The sequence below is a fragment of the Panthera uncia genome (genome assembly GCF_023721935.1).
Source record: "Panthera uncia isolate 11264 chromosome D3 unlocalized genomic scaffold, Puncia_PCG_1.0 HiC_scaffold_8, whole genome shotgun sequence".
Taxonomy (NCBI): Eukaryota; Metazoa; Chordata; class Mammalia; order Carnivora; family Felidae; genus Panthera; species Panthera uncia.
In genome coordinates, this window is record NW_026057586.1 from 49,781,242 (window position 1) to 49,802,826 (window position 21,585).

Below are 21,585 nucleotides of genomic sequence, written 5' to 3' on the forward strand. Positions count from 1 at the left end.
TCAACCTTTGTTTCTTCAAATATTTTTCCTGCACCATACTGTTTCTTCTGTTCTTTTGGGACTGTGATGACACAAATATTCCCCCTTTTGGTGTCATTCCACAGGGTCTTAAGGCTTTGTTCATTTAAAACTTTTTTTTCTCACTGTTGTTAAGATTGCATAATTATCTTCAAGTATACAGAGTCATCTCCATGCTGCTGTCAAGCTTATCAAGTGTGTTTTTTATTATGGTTATTGTGTTTTCCCATTTTAAAATTTCCATTTAGGGGGCGCCTGGGTGGCTCAGTCGGTTAAGCGTCCGACTTCAGCTCAGGTCACCATCTCACGGTCCATGAGTTCGAGCCCCGCGTCAGGCTCCCGGCTGATGGCTCAGAGCCTGGAGCCTGCTTCGGATTCTGTGTCTCCCTCTCTCTCTGCCCCTCTCCCATTCATGCTCTGTCTCTCTCTGTCTCAAAAATAAATAAACGTTAAAAAAAAAAAAGTAAGGTATAAAATTTCCATTTAGTTCTTTCTTTATTGACTACACTGTCTATCTTTTCATTAATTCCAAGAGTGTTTGGCCTTATTTTTTGGAGCATTTTAATAATAACTGTTTTAAAAATCTTTGTGAGATCATTTTACCCTCTGTGTTATTTTGGCATTGTTATCTGTGTTTTTCTTTTTAACTTTTTGTTTTGAAAAAATTACAGATTCATAGGAAGTTGCAGAGAGGTCCAGCACAACCTTCACCTTTCCCCCAGTGGTTACATTTTACATAACTGTAGTACAGTACCACAACCAGAAAATTGCAATTGATTCAATGTGTGTTTATAGTTCTGAGCCATTTTTTTCACATGTGTAGATTTCTATAACCATTAGAAGACATAGAACTATTCCATTACTGCAGAGATCTCCCTTTTGTTACCTCTGCATAGTTATTACCCATCCCTCCCCCACCGCCCCCCCCAACCCTGGCAACCAGTAATCTGTTAGTATAGAGATGGAGATCTCTATTTTATCATTTGACAAATGTTATTAGAATGAAATCATACAGTATGTGACCTTTGGAGATTGGTTTTTTCACTCATCATAATGAGTTAGGTGATTTTTCACTCATCACCTAACATACATTCAAGTCGTATCTTTCAGTAGTTCGTTATTTTTTATGACAGTATTATTCCATGGTATGGATAGATTATGGTTTGTTTAGTTTTTCACCTATTGAAAATATTTTAGTTGTTTGTCTTCTTTGGCTATTAGAAATAAAGCTGTTATGAGCAGTCATGTGCAGGATTTTCCATGGACAGGGTTTTCATTTCTTTAGGATAAATACCCATGGGTACAAATGGTAGGCCATATAATATTTGCTGTTTTTCAGAGTGGCCCTACCATTTTATATATCCACCTGCAGTGTATGAGAGTTCATCTATATCCTCATCAGCACTGGAATTGTAACTGTGTTTTCATATTAGTTGTACCAATGGATGTGTAATGATATCTCATAATGATTTTAATTTACATGTATTTAATGACTAATGAGGTATCTTTTCATGTGTTTATTTGCCATCAGTATATCCTCTTTGTGAAATGTCTGTTCATAACTTTTGCCCATTTCTGATCAGATAGTGTTTTATTGTTGAGCTTTGGGAGTTCTTTAAGTACTCTGGTATGTTTGGTTTACAAGTATTTTTTCACAGTATTTGCTTGTCCTTTCATCCTCTTACTTGGATCTTTGCAACAAAGCAAAAGTTGTTAAATTTGATAGTCATTTTATCAAAAAATTTTTTTCTTTTATGGATCATTCTTTTTTGGTCCTGTCTCAGAAGTCTTCAGTAAATTGTGGGTATCAGATATTTTACCCTGTTTTGGTTTTTTCCCCTAAAAACCTACTGTTTAACTCAAGAAGATATGTGCACCCCTCTGTGTATTGAAACATTTGCAGTAGCCACGATATTCAAGCAACCCAAGTGTCCATTGATAGATGAATAGATAAAGATGTGTGTACACACACACACACACACACACACACACACACACACTGGAATGTGACTCAGACATAAAAAAATGAAATCTTGCTATTTGCAACAACATGGATGGTTCTAGAGGGCATAATGTTAAGTGAAATAAGTCAGTCAGAGAAAGACAAATACCATATGATTTCACTCATGTGTGGAATTTAAGAAACAGAACAAACCAACAACAACAAAGACAAGAGACAAACCAAAAAACAGATGCTTAACTATAGAGAACAAACTCACCATTCCCAGAGGGGAGGTCGGTGGGGGGGTGAGTGAAATAGGTGAAGGGGATTAAGAGTACATTTAACCATGATAAGCACTGCATAATATATAGAATTGTTGCACTGTATTGTACACTGGAAACTAACACTGTTTGTTAACTCTACTGGAATTAAAATAAAATGGAAAACAAAAACACTTAATGTTTAATGTTAAAATCTGTGGTCCAATTTAGTTAAGGTTTTGTAGGAGTTATGAAGTTTAGGTTGAGGTTTATTTTTATGGATATTCAATTATTCAGCAACATTTGTTGAAGAGGCTACCTTCCTCCATTGAATTGCTTTTGTACCTTATCAAAAATCATTTGGCTATACTTGGTGTGGGTCTATTTCTGAGCTTTCTATTCTGTTCCATTGATCTATATGTCTATCCTTCCATGAATAGCACATTGTTTTGTTTTGTTTTTTTAATTTTTCTTACTGTTTATTTATTTTTGACAGAGAGAGAAAGAGAGAGAGAGAGAGAGAGAGAGAGAGAGAGAGACAGAACATGAGTGGGGGAGGGGCAGAGAGAGGGAAACGCAGAATGTGAAGCAGGCTCCAGGCTCCCAGCCTTCAGCACAGAGTCCGATGCGGGGCTTGAACCCACGGACCACGAGATCATGACCTGAGCCGAAGTTGGACACTCAACTGACTGAGCCACCCAGGCGCCCCACACATTGTTTTTTATTAGAGCTGTATAAGTCTTGAAACTTGGATGTAGTTTTTCTTCCATGTTATTCTTTTATTTTTATTTTTTTATTTTTAGAGAGAGCACGATTGGATCAGGGGGCAGAGGATGGGAGAAAGAGAATCTTAAGCAGGCTCAATGCTCAGCGCAGAGCCTGATACAGAGCTCAATCCCACGACCCTGGGATCATGACCTGAGCTGAACTCAAGTTGACACTCAACCCAATGAGCCACCCAGGTGCCTCATCACATTATTCTTTCTAAAAATTGTTTCAGCTTTTCTAATAAAATTTTAGAAAAACTTGCCTGTATCTACACAAACCTGGGGTTTGATAGGAATTATGTTAAACCTCTGTGTCATTTTGGGGACAATATACCTTACAATATTGAGTCTGCCAATCCATGAACACCATGTCTCTCCATTTATTTAGATCTTTTTTGATTTCTTTCATCAGTGTTTTGTGGTTTTCAGCATAAGTCCTATATGTTTTGTTAGTTAGATTTGTACTTAAATATTCCCTTTTTTAAATTTAAGTTAAATGAAATTGTATTTTTAATTTTGTTTTCTTCATGTTCATTGTTAATGTATAGAAATACAATTGATTTTTGCATGTTGATCTTGTCTTATGACCTTGTAGAATTTATTAATTAGTTCTAGGTGTTTTTTGTTTGTATGTTTTTGTTTTGTAGCATCTTTGGGACTTTCTGCATAAGTAATCATGTCATCTGTAAATATGGACAATTTTATTTTTTCCATTCTGATCTGTATGCCTTTTATTTCCCGTATTTGCATTATTGAACTGGCTATGAGTTCCGGAGCTGTGTTTAATAAGAGTGGTGAGGTAGGACATCCTTGCCCTGTTCTTAATTTTTGAGAGAAAACATAATCTTTCACTTTTAAGTCTGATATTAATTTTAAGGGTTTTTTTTGTAAACTTTTTTCATAACTTGAGGAATTTACTTCTAGTCCTATTTTTCTGAGAGTTCTTCTCTTAAGTAAGTATTAGATTTTCTCATTTTTTCTGTATCTGTTGATACCATGATTTTTTTCTTTAGTCTGTTCATGTAGTGAATTATATTTTCTTTTCACTTTTTAACAGTTGAGGTATAATTGACATATAACATTAGTTTCACGTGTATAACATAATAGTTCAGGTGTTTTTATTTTTATTTTTTAATTTTTTAAATTATTTTTTTAATGTTTATTTATTTTTGAGACAGAGCATGAACGGGGGAGGGTCAGAGAGAGAGGGAGACACAGAATCCGAAGCAGGCTCCAGGCTCCGAGCTGTCAGCACAGAGCCCGACGCGGGGCTTGAACTCACGGACTGTGAGATCATGACCTGAGCTAAAGTTGGACGCTTAACCGACTGAGCCACCCAGGCGCCCCAGTTCAGGTGTTTTTATATACTGTATTGTGAAATGATCACATTAAGTCTAGTTAACATCCATCACCACACATAGAATTTTTTTTATGATTAGAAAACATTTAAGATACACTCTCTGAGCAACTTTGAATTTTTTTTAATGTTTATTATTTTTGAGAGAGAGAGAGAGAGAGAGAGATACCAGGGGAGGGGCAGAGAGAGAAGGAGACACAGAATGTGAAGCAGGCTCCAGGCTCTGAGATGTCAGTGCAGAGTCTGATGTTGGGCTTGAATTCACGAACTGAGATCATGATCTGAGCCGAAGTCGGATGCTTAACCAATTGGGCCACCCAGGCGCCCCAGTCTCTGAGCAACTTTCAAACATACAATACAGTACTATTAACTGTGGTCACTATGCTGTATATTACATCTCCATGACTTACATAACTGGAATTGGTATTTTTTTTTTGCCACCTTCACCCATTTTGTCCACCACCATCTCTTATCTCTGGCAACCACTAATCTGTTCTCTGTATCTATGGGGTTTTGTTTTTTAGATTCCACATATATGTCAGATAATATGATATTTATCTTTCGCTGTCTGACTTATTTGACTTAGCATAATACCTTCAAGGTCCATCCATGTTGTCGCAAATGGCAAGATTCCATTCTTTTTTATGGTAGAATAATATTCCAGTGTGTGTGTGTGTGTGTGTGTGTGTGTACACAAAGAGACTTATCACATTTTCTTTATCCACTCATTCATTGATGGACACTTAAGTTGCTTCCATGTCTTGGCTATTGTAAATAATGCTGGTTGATTTTTTAATATTGAATAGCTCTTGTATCTTTGGAATAAACCTTTGTTGGTTCTGGTGTATAATTCGTTTTATATATTGTTGAATTTTATTTGCTAATATTTTGTTAAGAACTTTTGTATCTATTCAAAAAAGATACTGGTCTGTAGTTTTTTTCTTTCATACTGACTTTGTCTGATCTGCTACCAGGGTATTATTAGCCGTGTAAATGAGTTTGAAAGTGTTCCCTCCTTTTCTGTTTTCTGGAGGAGATTGCATAGAATTGGTGTTACTTCTTCTTTAAACATTTCGTAGGGGTACTGGGTAGCTTAGTCTGTTAAGTGTCTGACTTTTTTTTTTTTTTTTTTTAATGTTTATTTTGAGAGAGACAGAAACAGCACAAAGGGGGAGGGGCAGAGAGAGGGAGAGAGAGAGAATCCCAAGCAGGCTCCGCACTGCCAGCACAGAGCCCAGTGCAGGGCTTGAACCCATGAAGCTGTGAGATCATGACCTGAGCTGAAACCAAGAATCACACCCTTAACAGACTGAGCCACCCAGGCACCCCAAGCATCTAACTCTTGATCTATGTTCGGGTCATAATCTCATGGTCCATGGATTCAAGCCCCACGTTGGGCTCTGTGCTGACAGTGCAGAGCCTGCTTGGGATTCTCTCTCTCCCTTTATCTCTGCCCCACCCCCATTTCCTCTTGCTCTCTCTCTCTCTCAAAATAAATGAACATTAAAAAAATTTTTTTTGATAGACTACTTCAGTGAAACCATCTTGGAAATTTCCTTTTTGGTGAGTGTTACATTATTAAAATTAATAGTAGTATTCAAATTATCTTATTGATATTGGGTTAGTTGTGGTAGTTTGTGCTTTTTAAGGAATCGTCCATTTTATTGAAGTCAAATTTGGATGTAGAGTTGTTCATAGTATTTCCTTATTACCATTTGTATAGCTGCAGGATCTTTATGATATTACCTATTTCACTTTTGATATTAGTAATTTGTGTCTTCTTTTGTCAGTCTTGGTAGAGGGTTGTCAATTTGATCTTGTCAAAGAACTGTCTTTGTTTTATTGAATTTTTGCTTTTTTCTTTCTGTGTTCAATTTTGTTGATTTTTTGTTGCCTTTATTGCTTCCTTTCTTATGGTTTGCTTTAGGTTTTTTGTGTTCTAGTTTTTTGAGAAAGGAATGTAGGTTTTTCAAAATCATTTTTCCTTTCTAATCTGAGTATTTAGTGCTATACATTTCTCTTCCAGCATTGCTTTAGCATGTTCCACAAATTTTGATAGATTGTATTTTTATTTTCATTCAGTTCAGTGTGTATTTTTATTTCCCTTGAAGCTTTCTCTTTGACCATGGATTATTTAGAAATATTTTATTTAGTTTGTAAGTGTTTTGAGATTTACCTACTATCTTTCTATTATTTGCTTTAATTTGATTACATTTTAGTCAGAGAACACACACTGTATGATTTTAATTTTTTTTTAATTTTTTTTTCTTTTTACATTTATTTATTTTTGAGACAGAGAGAGACAGAGCATGAACGGGGGAGGGTCAGAGAGAGAGGGAGACACAGAATCTGAAACAGGCTCCAGGCTCTGAGCTGTCAGCACAGAGCCCAATGCGGGGCTCGAACTCACAACTGAGCCGAAGTCGGTCGCCCAACCAACTGAGCCACCCAGGCGCCCCAGTATGATTTTAATTCTTATATATTTGTTGAGGATTGAGGTATGGCACAGGATTTGGTCTATCTTGGTAAGTTTTCTATGAGCACTTACAAGGAATGTGTATTTTGCTGCTGTTGGGTGGAATGTTCTAAAAATGTTAGTTAGATCCTGTTGGTTCATTGGTGGTGTTGAGTTCTTGCTGATTTTCTCAATAGTTCTAACAATTGCTGAGGGAGGCATATAGAAGTGTTCAACTAAATTTATGAATTTTTATATCTTTTCATTTTTATCCACTTTTGCTTCACATATTTTGTAGCTGTCTTGTTTAGAACATACTCATTTAAGATTGCTATGCCTTCTTGATGGATTGTCTCTCATCATCATGTACTTTTCTGTTCTGTTCTTAGTAATTCTCTTTGCTCTGAAATCTAATTTATTTCACAATAACATATCCATCTCAGCTTTCTTTTGATTACTGTTTGCATGGTATTTTTTTTCTTATCTTTTTATTTTTAACCTACCTATACTGTTACATTTGAAGTGAATTTCATGTCTGGGATTGGTCATGTTTCGTTTATCAGTTCTGACAATCTGTCTTTTAACTTGAATTGTTGCTTCAGACCATTTATATTCAATATAATTGTTACTTTAGAGCTTGAATGTGCTGTTTTATTTTTTGTTTTCTGTTTAATCTCCCCTTTTTTTGTTTTTCTGTTTCCCTTTTTTGCCTTCCTGTGGACTAGAACATTTACTATTTTATTTTGATTTACCTATAGCGCTTTTGTGTGTGTTTCTTTGTATAGCTTTTTAATTGGTTATTCCAGGTATTAAATTAGACATACACCATGTCACATTTGATTGGTGTTGACATTTTACTATTTTGAGTGAAGGGTAGAAATCTTACCCACTTTATGTTCCCTTATTTTCCCTGTTTATAATCTTTAATATCACCTTATATACATTCAGAAACTAGGTAACATTATAATCGTTGCTTCAACTTTTAAGAAAATGAAAGCGTATTGTATTTTCCCATATTTTTACTCTTTTCATTTGTTCTTCCTTCCTGATAGCCCGAGATTCTTTCCTTTATCATTTTCTTTTTATTTAGAGAATTTATTTTAACTGTTATTTTAGGTCTGCTCATAACAAATTGCTTAGTTTTCTGTTATCTCACAATATCTTTTTTTAAAAATACGTTTTGTTAATTGAATTATAGTTGACACACAGTGTTACGTTAGTTTCAGGTGTACAACATAAGTGATTTGACCCAACTCTATGTTATGCTTACCGTAAATGTAGTTACCATCTGTCACCATACAATGCTATTATTACATTCTATTTGACTATATTTCCTATGCTGTACATTTTATCCCCATGACTTATTCATTCCATAACTGGAAACCGGTATCTCCTTCCCTTCTTCTTTTTTCTTTTTGCCAGCTATAGAATTCTAGTCTGATGGTTTTTTGTTGGTTTGTATTTCTTTGGGTATATCTTGTTAGCTTCTTCAATTATATTAGGTTTATTTTTTTTTTTAATTTTTTTTTAATATTTATTTATTTTTGAGACACAGAGAGACAGAGCATGAACAGGGGAGGGTCAGAGAGAGGGAGACACAGAATCTGAAACAGGCTCCAGGCTCTGAGCTGTCAGCACAGAGCCCGATGCGGGGCTCGAACTCACAGCCCTCACGGACCGCGAGATCATGACCTGAGCTGAAGTCGGCCACTTAACCGACTGAGCCACCCAGGCGCCCCAAGTTTATATGTTTTGCCAAATGTAGGAAATTTTTTGCCTTCATTTTCATCATTTTTAGTTATATTCTGTGTCTTTTCTCCTTCTGGCCTTCCAGTAATACAAATGTTAAACCTTTTGTTACAATTCCACAGGTTTCTGGGTCTCAGTTCATTTTTCCCCTTATGATAGAGATCTAGTCTTAGGAAAATTTTTATAGGAATTAAGAAGATAATATTAGGTATTTTTTAATGTTGTTGTACTACTGCTAACTAAAGAACATATGATATCTATGTTTTTCCTCAAGGGGAAAATAAATCGGTCACTTAAAGGGTAATTTGAAAAACAGCAAACACTGTCTCCCAAAGCAATATCAAATCATCTGAACTTTTTCATTTATTCATACCAAGACAAAGTCTAGCTTGTGTTCATCCATACCTATCCACCTGCTGCCTTTACTCATTTTCTCTTTGAAATTGTCCACGAGTGTTTCCATGGCTTACTAAGATATATCGTTTTCTTGTAACAGCTCTATGTAGTAGTTACTGTTATTATCCTTGTTTTACAGATGAGGGCATTGAGGCTTTGAGGGCTAATATAACATTTCAAGATCATGAGAGACTATTAAGTGTTCTAGAATGGAATATGGCTCCCATGTCCTTCTGACAAGATACTGTTTACATAAAATATTTTTTTTATTTTACAAGGTTAACGTCTCAACTCTGTATATTCATTCTGTTCTCCCTAACATTTCTTGGATCATTACTTAATCATTTATCTTCTATAAAACTATGTGTCTTCTACCTAGCAGTATTCCATCAACTTTAGGTTCTAATCATGCAGGCTTCTAATCTTTCTCATCTCTTTTGGCCATTATTATTTTTTTTAATATTTATTTTTTTTAAGTAATCCCAAACCCAACATGGGACTCGAATTCAGAACCCCAGGATCAAGAGTTGTGTGCTCCATCGACTGAGCCAGCCACACACTCCTTGGCCATTATTTTATTTATTCATTTTCATTAACTTTTCTTCCTACTGTAAGCTGGTTTTTGCCATTCTATTTAAGGTTGATAATGACCTTTTCTTTTTAATTTTCTGGAGAGTCTCATCCCTGTTTCTTCTCTGGGCTAGATGGTCTATTGTACCTTTCTGTTATAATCTCTTGTCTCAGGTGTCTATGGATATTATAGTTGTTTGGTATGTTTCATGACCGGTGCCCACTGCTTTTTCTGCCTGTCTTAGATGAGGGCCTTGCCTTAGTCTTTAAGGCATCCCCCAGACAGGTTACAACAGAGATATACAATAACTTCCCAATATGATCTTACTCTGCTTCCTCTGATTCAAGATGGGGGAAGTGAGAACCCATCTGCTGCCTTTACTCATTTGGAAGAAGTGGGATAAGAGTGAGTGAAAATGTTGCAAAACTTTCTACCATTTGAAGATGGCTTTTACTTAACTGGACATTTGCTTGATTACTCTAAACCTTTGATTGTTTTTCTGAGCTGTTGCAAAGTTGGTTCAGAGAGCTTCTGGGATGTTTTGTTTTGTTTTGTTTTGTTTCTCTGGGGAATGAGAGCTTGGAGCTTCCTAGTCCACCATTTTGTTGGTGTCCGACAGTGACTTTTTAAAAACAACTGTGAAATATATATAAGTGAGACTTAGCATTTGAATTATTTCTGCATGTACAGTACATTAAGTACGTTTCCATCATTGTGCAGCCATCATCTGTAATATTTAATTACAAGTTGGCTTCTTTTGCATTTTTCATTCCATTTGACTTTCTTATGGTATTTTACTCTGCTTTTAAGTTCTAGAGTTATCTCAGCTTTCATGATGCTATTATATCTTCCTTTCACCTCTCTGACTGCTTGTCAGCCATTTTTGCTCTGCTTACCTTTCAGATGTTTGTGTTTCCCACGGTGCTATTCTTTACTTTTTTTTCCATTCTTCCATTGTTTATACTCACTGGGTAATTGAATATGTTTTCTTGGATTTAAGTGTGTTCTTATGAAATACAAATCCATATCACAGTCCAGTCACTCTGTTGAACTCAAACTCATGTTTTCAACTGCCATCTCATTTACCATAAAATGGTATTCTTCAGGGACCTCAAATTCGTGTATCTAAAATACTTATCTTCTCTTTCCAAAATATATTATCTGCCTTGGTTAATGAAGTCACTACTCACTTAAAATAGAAGATATATAATCATTTTTCTAATCACATATCATTCTTAACCTTTCCTGTCTCTTTTAGTCACTCACTAGATTCTTTTGTTTTTAATGTTCCATTCCTGTTGCTCCAGTTCAGTTCAGACTTTTATCTTCTTGTGCTGGTATTACCGCAGTTTCCTCCTAATTGCTCTTTTTTTTATACCTGTCTCTTCCTGTTCAAATTTATCATCTTTGTCATTGCCAGGCTTTAGTAAAATTAAAACCAGTTATGTCACTCTCTTTCCCCCCAAAATTCCTGTGGTTCCAAATGGATATCAGAATATAAATACTCAAATTCTTAACTTGGTATGTTATCCCTTTAATACACATTCTGTAACCCATCTTCACAACTTTGACTCCTATATGTCCTTCTTCTCACCCTTCCAGGACCAGAGCGTTCTCTTCTCATTTCTGAATTCTCCTTGCCTTTCCTCTCTCTAGATTGCCTTTCCCACCTCCATTTTATTCTTCCTAAATTCTGTTTTTAAGGACCACCTCAAATTTCATCTCTTCCATGAGACCCAAATTGGTTAAACTGCCCTTTCTCTGATCATGTAGTACCTAGTTATAACACTTGTATTATTTACTTCCAGATACAGGAAGTGTTTATTATTGTTATTATTACTGCTGTTTTTCTATGGAGGAGGAGACAGACTTATAAATAATTATAATATAAATACAATAATTCCTGTAATAGCACATAGGAAGTCTTTATTAATATTTTCTCAGACTGTTGGAGAAAGCAGCACAAAGTAAGCAACATTTGAGGCATTTGTATTTAAGTAATGTTCCCATTCCAGCTGGAGAAAAGAGCAGGTTTAAAGGCAGTGGGGTAGAGTGAGCATGACCATTTGGCATATAGCTGGAGCATACTGTGGCCCAAGCCTAGATGCTTGCATATGGAGAAAATGAGGCTGGAAAGGTATAGCTAGAGACTGATTGGAAAGAGCCACTGTATGTTTTACTAAGTACATAGAATATATATGTTTTTTGTACTATAATTGTCTTAGGGAGTATGATGTATGTAGTAATGTCTCACTAGTTAACAGAGTTTAATCACATTTACTATCAGAATTTGTTAAAATTTCCTAAGGAAGTTCTATTATCATTTTCATATCACTGCTTAATTTTGCGAAATTCCTTCTCTTTTTATATAGTGAAGAAGGCAAAATGTACCCATATATTTTCTTTAAATGGTATATTTTCTGTTACCAAAACATCGTTTCCATCAGACAAATGGAAAGATACACCTCATGGATTGGAAGAATTAGTATTGTTAAAATGTTCACCCTACCAAAAGCAATCTGCAGATTTCAGTTCAGTCTCTCTCAAAATACCAAGAGCAGTTTTTGTTTTTTTTGTTTTTGTTTTTGCAGAACTAGAACAAATAATCCAAAAATTGGTATGGAACCACAAAAGACCTCAAATAGCCAAAGCAATCTTAAGGAAGAAGAACAAACCTGGAGGTATTATAATCCCAGATTGCGAGATACATATGGCAAAACTATTGTAATCCACTGTAGTACTGTGGCACAAAAATAGAAAGATCAGTGGAACAGATAGAAAGCCTAGAAATAAGGCCATGCCTGTGTGGTCAACTAATCAACAACTAAGGAAGCAAGAATATTCAATGGGGAAAAGACAGTTTTTTCAATAAATGGTGCTGGGAAAACTGGACTGTTTTCTTACACTATCAAAAATATACTCAAAATGGATTAAAGACTAAAATGTGAGACTTGAAACCATAAAACTTCTAAAAGACAATATAGCCAGTAATGTCTTACACATTGGTCTTAGCATATTTATGGAGGTCTCCTCAGGCAAGGGAAATAAAAGTAAAAATAAACTATTGGGGCTACACCAAAATAAAAAAGGAAAAGAAACCATCAACAAAACAAAAGGGCAAGCTAGTGAATGGAAGACGATATTTGTAAATGATATATCCAATAATGGGTTAATATCCAAAATATATAAAGAACATAAAAAAATCTGATTTAAAAAGGGGCAGAGGATGTAAATAGGTATTTTTCCAAAGAAGACATGCAGATGGCCAGCAGTCGCTAATCATCAGGGAAGTGTAATCAAAACCACAATGAAATACCACCTCACACTGGTCAGAATAGCCAGTATCAAATAAACAAGAAAAAATAAGTGTTGACAAGGATGTGGAGAAAAGAGAACCCTTGTGCACCGTTGGTGGGAATGTAAATTGGTACAGCCACTGTGGAAAGCAGTATGGAAATTCCTCAAAAAATTAAAAATACATATACCATATGATCCAGCAATTCTACTGTTGGGTATTTACTAAAGAAAAGGAAAACACTAATTTTTTAAAAATGTTTTTCTTTTATTTTTGAGAGAGACAGAGCATGAGCATGAGCAGGGGAGGGGCAGAGAGAGAGGCACACACAGAATCTGAAGCAGGCTCCAGGCTCTGAGCTGTTAGCACAGAGCCCAAAACGGGGCTCAAACCCACGAAACCGCCTGATCATGACCTGAGCTGAAGTCGGACTCTCAACTGACTGAGCCACCAGGTGCCCCTGAAAACACTAATTTGAAAAGATAAATGTACTCCTATGTTCATGGAATCCTTTTTTGCAGTAGCCATGATATGGTAGCATCTCAAGTTTCCATTGGTAGATAAATGGATAAAGAAGATGTCACACACACACACACACACACACACACACACACACACACACACACTGGTGTATTACTCAGCCATTAAAAAGAATGAGATCTTGCCATTTGTGACAACATGGATGGACTTAGAGGGTACTATGCTAAGCAAAATAAGTCAAAGACAAACACTAATTTCACTCATATGTGGAATCTGAAAAAGTGAATGAAAAAACAGACTCAAATACAGAGAACAAGCTAGTGGATTAAGAGGTACAGATTTCTAGTTATAAAGCAAGTCAGATAAAAATTACAGCATAGGGAATTAAGAAAAAAGTTTGACATCAATTTTTTTTTTTTTTTTTTGAGAGAGAGCGTGAGCAGGGGAGGGTAAGAGAGAGAGGGAGAGAGAGAGAATCCCAAGCAGGCTCCATCCTGTCAGCACAGAGCCCAACATGAGGCTAGAACCCACAAACCATGAGATCATGACCTGAGCAGAAACCAAGAGTCTGACCCTCAACCGACTGAGCCACCCAGACTCCAATCAATCTTTTAATACCAAGGGTTAGCCTGTTTTAGAAGTAGTTTGGTTTTCAGAGAACCTGGTTTTACTGCCAGCGTTTTAATGTGTTTTTGGTAGTTTCTAAAAAAATGTCTAGGTCTAGAATGGTAACCAGTTAGATTTTAAACTTTTACTTAGAAGTGAATGTTTTGTATATATAGTATATCTTCTTTCCTACTGCCATTATATTCTCATTTTTAAAAAATATTTATTTATTTTGAGAAAGAGAGAGCAAGCATGTGAACCGGGGAGGGGCAGAGAGAGGGCAGAGAGGGAATCCCAAGCAGGTTCCTCACTCATTGTGGAGCCTGATTCAGGGCTCAGTGTCAGGCACCATGAGATCCATGACCTGAGCCAAAAATCAAGAATTGGAGGTTTAACCGACTGAGCCACCCAGGGGCCCCTATATTCTCATATCTTAAATATATTATTACTGATGGATTTAATCTTAAATGATATTATGCATAGGATTCTTATTTTTTGTAGAGAACAAAAATTTGTAAAAATGTTTAGTTGAATAATTTTCTCCTTCTTTTGCTTAAGTTTTGTTATACGATCTTTTGCTCATAATAACAATGCATCTTAGGAAATGTGACATGTTCATTCTTTGGATATTCTTGTGAAATGTTATATTTGTAATTAATTATACTTGCCTTTATGTGTTTATGTGAAAGTACTTCCCCAATGTGACTAGCTTCTTTGAAAATATACTGCTGTATCATTGTTAAGCTATGAGTAGCAAAGAATTTAATTATTGTAATTCTTTGACATTGGTTCCTCTTTTATGTGTCCTCTCTTCTTCAGATCTTAAATTGATGATTAAACTATATATGATGGGCATGTTGTGAAAGCAGAGGGTAGCTTTTCTTCATGCCTAAATAATAAAGTGAAGGAGCAGTAGGACTACATGTTTTGGCTGTTATGTCTTGTAAATTGTTTTTGTACTTGGGGGAATGTTAATTTCTGTTAAGGTCGAGTTCTGATACTAGAATATGGACTGTAGGAAGTGGGGAAGTCTTACTTGTCATTTACAGAACTTTAGAGTGTTGAATAAAAGTCAGAATTCCTTGCCCCGATTTATGGTTGGAGATAGACATTCATTCCTTGTGTAATTTATCTATTGCTTTAAAGTGGAAGCCTGCATACCTCTCCTCCACCACAGTGTCTTGATTCCTCTTAGCGTCTGTTTTGTATATGCTTTAGATTATGCTAGAATACCTTCTTATTCATTTTATTTTTCTGATAAAAGGCATATAAATTTTGCTTATGGACAATCCTGAAAAGCCATATGCCATCTCAAATTACTATAAAATTAAAAGTGTAGGGTTTAGGTCCAAACACCTACTCACCATATAATTAGTGGAGACAGCTGATTTTCCATAAACAAAAGTATGATCAAATTCTGTGGCCAAGGAAAAGTGAGATATCCAATGTTAAAAAAAAAAAAAGGCAGGATTACGATGTTGGAGAAGGGTTTATAGCACAGTGACCTAAGATTTACTCTTAGGGTTTTATGACCACATGACTAAAATGTCTGTTTTTCTCTTTATGTCACTTCTAGCAGTAGTGAGGCTAATATGTAGAACTTTCAAATGTCAGGGAAATAAAGCAAAGAGAGGGAAGTAGGACTCTTAAGGGACACTTTACATACTTAGTTAATTCTCACAAATCCATTATGAGTTGTAGGTAGTTACTGTTCTCATTTTACAGAGGAGAAAACAGGCTCAGAAAGTTTATGTGACTTGTCCTCCCAACGGTAGCATGCAAATATACTGTTTTTTTTTCTTCAAAATGCTTTTGATTTATTTGAATTCTTTTGACCCATCTGGAATTCATTTTATTATGAAGCATGACTCAAAAATCCTTCATCTGCATAGTTCTGTTCAGTTATACAAACATTTACCAAAGAGTGACACTTTTGTCAGCCCCATCTTTCCCCTGTCCTATTAAATGGGCAGTTCTCTTGCCCTTTCAGTGCAAGAAGTCCTATAGCTCATGCATTGGTTAATTGTATTTCAGTGCAGTGACATTTATTGAACCCCTGCTATTAAGTATTTCAGCGAGGATGCTTTAAGTTATAAGAAATAGAAAATCCAATGCACGCTGAGTCAGACAATTCATTCTCTCAGGTATGTGTAGACTGGCTCCAGAGTAGGTTAATTCAGTGATTCAACAAACATCATCAGGGACCCAGGTTCCTTCCATTCTTTGGCTCTATCATTATCATTGTGTTTGGCTTTGTCCTCTGCCAACTTCCCTTGAGGCTGCAAGATGGCTGCTGTTATTTGAGGTGTCACATACAGACATGATATTTTCTCATGAAAGGAAGATACTTCTTTTTAAAAAAATTTTTTTAATGTTTATTTTTGAGAGACAGTGGGACAGAGCACAAATGGGGGAGGAGGGGCAGAGAGAGAGGGAGACACAGAATCCAAAACAGGTTCCAGGCTCTGAGCTGTCAGCACATTCGAGCAGGGCTCAAACTTACGACCTGAGCTTAAGTTGGACACTTCACAGACTGAGCCACCCAGGCATCCCTAGATATTTCTTACATGTATCACTTTCAAGAGAGAAGAAATTTCCCCCAGAATCCTTCTGAAGACTTTCCCTCATGTTTCATGTGCCAGCTTATTACCATCTTCCTGTATTTAAAGTGAACATTGGCAAGAGTAATGGGCCACCATTTTGGTTTAGATTACACTAATCAGAACCATCCTCCTGATGCTGAGGAAGATCTCCCTACTTCTGGGAGCTCATAGTCTTGTGGAGGAAGTTGGGTGGCTTGAACAAAATTGAAGTTAAATTAGGAAGGTAGAAGGGGGAAATAATCGTTGAGGTAGGAGAACCAATAGTCTTACTATCTACTGTGTTATCAGTAAAATGTGATGCTTAGTTCTGGGGCTTAGCTTACTCAAAGCACTTGAAATCTAGCTTGAAGATTGAAGTAAAAAATAAGGCAAGGGGAACTGTCAGTTTTTATAGGTAGTTTAGTGAAGGTCATGCAGAAGAAAGAGTGGGAGAAAGAGTAGTAGAGAAAACAAGTTTGAGTCCTAGCCAGACACCTTTCTAGTTATAATTAGAAGAATGATTTGTGGTTTTCTGTTAATTTTTTAACAATACAGCTTGAGTTTAAATATACATATTCTCAATTCCTAATTTCATTTTTGAGATATTCAGGATTTTTTCAATCATATTTTTATCATGGTCATGTTATATTTATAACTAGTTAACTAGGAGTTAACATTTTGATTCTGATACAGGTTGCTAGCTAGTATTGGACAAGTCAATATTTCTGATTGCTATTTGTCCTGGCTATAAGATGAAGTGGTTCAACAAGGCAATTTTTGAGATTTTTTTGTGCCTAACATTTAGTAAAAAAACCAAAAAAACAAAAACCCCAAAACAACAACAACAACAAAAAACTTACATGGAGTAAGATTGGAAGCAGTTGCTTTAATATATTTACCAAAGAGAGCATATGAGTAAAATTTAATGTACATTTCCCACATTTTTTAATGTTTCATGTGATAGTAAAAAACAATTTAAGCTATTATAATTTAGTTCTGAATCTTTTAAAATTGGCAAGTATCTTTGGAAGTAGTTGTTTACTATAAACTATTAAAATAATAGTTATTATAAAATATGTTGAGATTATTGCTTTATACGTACAGGCATTTTCCAGACAACTTTAAGGTACTAAAATATTGCCTAAAATTTTTATTGTGTAGTCAGGAGTACTTGGACTACTCTATAGATTAATTTTGGGGAGTAACCCGATGCACTGACATTTAGTATCTAATCTGAGAAAAGTATTTCTTGAATAATGTAATACCTTTGCTGTTTAGCATAAAAATCACTGGCTTAAATGTACATTTTATGCCTACTTGTTCAGGTCATTCTGCAAGGTGCTGTGGGAGAAAACAAGATATTAACTGTGGTTTCTGCCTTAACTTAAAAGTCTTTTTTTTTTTTTTTTTAATTTTTTTTTCAACGTTTTTTATTTATTTTTGGGACAGAGAGAGACAGAGCATGAACGGGGGAGGGGCAGAGAGAGAGGGAGACACAGAATCGGAAACAGGCTCCAGGCTCCGAGCCATCAGCCCAGAGCCTGACGCGGGGCTCGAACTCACGGACTGCAAGATCGTGACCTGGCTGAAGTCGGACGCTTAACCGACTGCGCCACCCAGGCGCCCCAAAAGTCTTTTTTTTTTAATTCATATTTGTCTTTTCCTAGAAAATAGTGAATTCACATACTTATTGGTTTGGCTTTTCAGTTTAGATTAGACCAAGCATCAGCTGGCCTTTCTAAAAATCATGTTTCCATATAAAGGTTCTGGTTTTTTTTTTTCTGTAAAAAGAATTACAAAAAAAATTCAAATTGCTTAGAAGAGTCTAGGATATGTATTTTTTTTTTTTTTGACACCCATAGTTTTCTTTTTTTTTTTTTTTTTTAATTTAAACCCAAGTTAGTTAACATGTAGTGTAATAATGGTTTCAGGAGTAAAATTAGTGATTCATCACTTACATGTAACACCCAGTGCTCATCCCAACAAGTACCCTTCTTAATGCCCATACTCATTTAGCCTATCCCCCCACTCACCTCCCCTCCAGCAACACTCAATTTGTTATGTGTATTTAAGAGTTTCTTATGGTTTGCTCGGGTTTTTTTTTTTTTTTTCAATCTTCTTTTTCCTTCCCTTCCCCTATGTTCATCTGTTTTGTTTCTTAAATACCACATATGAGTGAAATCATATTTGTCTTTCTCTGATGCCGCTTATCATAATACATTCTAGCTCTATCCATGTTTTTGCAAATGGCAAGATTTCATTCTTTTTGGTCACCGAGTAATATTCCATTATACACACACACACACACACACACACACACACACACGTCTTCTTAATTCATCAGTCAATGGACATTTGGGCTCTTTCCATAATTTGTCTATTGTTAATGGCACTGCTATAAACAGTTTATTTGAAGATACAGGGCATATGCCCTCTCAAATCAGCATTTTTGTATTCTTGGGATAAATACATAGTAGTGCAATTGCTGGGTCATAGGGTAGGTCTGTTTTTAATTTTTTGAGGAACCTGTTCTCCAGAGTGGCTGCATCGGTTTGCATTCCCACCAGCAGTGCAAAAGTGTTCCCCTTTCACCACATTCTCACCAACATCTGTTGTTTCCTGAGTTGTTAATTTTAGCCATTCTGAGAGGTGTGAGGTGGTATCTCATTGTCATTTTGATTTGTATTTCCCTGATGCTGAGTGATGTTGAGCATCTTTTTATGTGTCTGTTAGCCATTAGGAAGAAATGTATCTTGAAGATAGATGAATTTGCATTAGTGGAGGAGCTTTTTCTTCAGATCTGCACAAACCTGTATATTTTGAAAAGCCAGTATCAAATGGATTGGTCTTTTTAAGCAATCAACAGCATTGGTATTATTACCTGTTTTTTCCATGTTCAGTTTCCAACTTATGCAATGATATATTTTAAAGTGTGTGTAAATTTGACTCTGCTTTCTGGTTTCTTAAGGAAATATTTTAAGTACTTGTGTTCTAAAATAGCTGAGTGATCACACCTGTGGCTTAACACAAAGTATAAAGTCTGCATATCCTCTGGCTTTAATTTTTCCTTCAACCTTTTATGAACATGACTGTACAGGGTCTGCAGAAGGTGTGTCTTCCCTTGTTGCTTTTGTTTTTATTCTTGGGCTCCGCTAAATTTCCCCAGCTAAATAAAATGAAGATTACTTGGGATTATCTGAATATTCCTCCTGCTCCTGCCACAAGATGGATATAACCCGAATAGATGTGTTCCCACTTGAGCATTGATTGGTACACCTTCACACTGCTCTGCACTTGCTGAGATAATATTTAAAAATCCACCTAAAAGTAAAAGCCCTTGTTTGTCCTTTACTAATGGTTGTCCTATAAAGTGCTTCACAGAAAGAGAACTCTTCTGAAAGTGCAATATATTTTTATAATTAAAAATTTATCTAAATGCAGAATTTATTTTATACCAAACAGTCACTGTTTAGTTACTATCTTGTCAAATATTTATAGTCACAAATGTACACCATTTGTTTTTGATGAGTATCTCAAATAAAGATAAATGTAGGAGGGGGAGTGAAAGTACAATTTCATGGGAAATGGAATTTCTTTTTCTTTTTTTTTTTTAAAAAAATTTTTTTAACGTTTATTTATTTTTGAGACAGAGACAGAGCATGAACGGGGGAGGGTCAGAGAGAGGGAGACACAGAATCTGAAGCAGGCTCCAGGCTCTGAGCTGCTCAGCACAGAGTCTGATGTGGGGCTTGAACTCACGGACCTCGAGATCATGACCTGAGCCGAAGTCGGCCGCTTAACCGACTGAGCCACCCAGGCGCCCCGGAAATGGAATTTCAATTTCAAAGGGAAAGGGCATGAGTTGAAGTCTTATGTAGTGAGTTTATAGTGATTTTGCTGCTTCTCAGACTGGGAGAGTTAGAAGGTAAAAAATCTATATGTGAAATAAATAAAAACAATTTTTTTCTTCTTCCCATGTAATCTTGTAAAAGGTGTTGAATGCAAGATGTATGAGAGGACAAACAAAATGTTTGTGTTGTGTGTTATTCTTTACTCATAAAAAAGGAAAGTGTTCATAGTATGATCCAAAAACTAACTGTTTGTTTGTTTATTTGTTTAGGATGGATTGGATGCTTTGGTATATGATTTGGATTTTCCTGCCTTAAGAAAAAACAAAAATATTGACAACTTTTTAAGCAGATGTAAGTAATTTTTTGTGGAGGTTAATGACAGACTCTATATAATGAAATATTAGATAATTCAGGCCAATATTTTTTTTTCTTCTGTGTACTCTTTGGTTATTTCATCAGTAATTCCTACATAAAATAATAGGAAATAAGAAAGAAACTTTATTAATTTATTAATATGAATGCCTAACAGAATATTTTATAATATTTTATAAAATATTTTGCAGAAAAGGGAACGAAAAGTAAATGACTAAAATAAGTAAGTTAAAATAATCATATACATACATGCATATTGAATTTCAATAGTGTTATATTTATTCTTTATTTTTCTTTTGTAAATTATTAGCTGTTTCAATACCTGCAGGTAAGAACAGATTGCATATGAAAAGCTCTCCTACCAGTGAGATAATGAGAATTTTCTCCATGGAAGGTGGCTTATATATTAGGTTTTACAGATTTTTTTTTCTAAAAACTTTTTTGGATTTTGATATTAGATTTAATCAATTAAAACTTGATTAAAGAATTTATTAAGATAGTTTTAAACTTTAATCTTAAAAAATGACAATAAGATTTGGATATATAATATTCCCACTCCATTTCTTTATTTCTTTTCTGTACATAGTGATACATTTGGGTTAGGCTGGTTTTAAAATATGTTAAAATTTAATTTTAGTTATATATGTTTTGTTAGAAAATTTTATTTTTCTAAGTAGTAAAATCTTTTTACTTCGTTCTATTTCTATAACGTTTTTACACTTTGAAATCTTGCCTCAGAATTTTAATTTTTTTAAATCAGTTTAATCAATTTAATTTTTTTAAGTTTCCTTTTTATAAAAATATTCAGTCTGATTTAATTTTGTAATTGGTGCCAGAGTCTGAATTGGGAACTTTTTAAGTATAAGTTTTCTTAATTTCTCACA

At 35.2% G+C, this 21,585-nt stretch overlaps 1 protein-coding gene across 4 annotated transcripts in view; it reads left to right on the forward strand.

The window, feature by feature from the left end:
- Positions 1 to 21,585, forward strand: part of ROCK1 (Rho associated coiled-coil containing protein kinase 1) — a 174,574-nt gene that overhangs the window by 19,007 nt on the left and 133,982 nt on the right. For all 4 annotated transcript variants that reach the window (XM_049619648.1, XM_049619647.1, XM_049619649.1 and 1 more), the window contains exon 2: positions 20,599 to 20,680. In XM_049619648.1, coding sequence (XP_049475605.1) covers positions 20,599 to 20,680 — 82 coding nt within the window. The remainder of the gene's footprint in view (positions 1 to 20,598; positions 20,681 to 21,585) is intronic.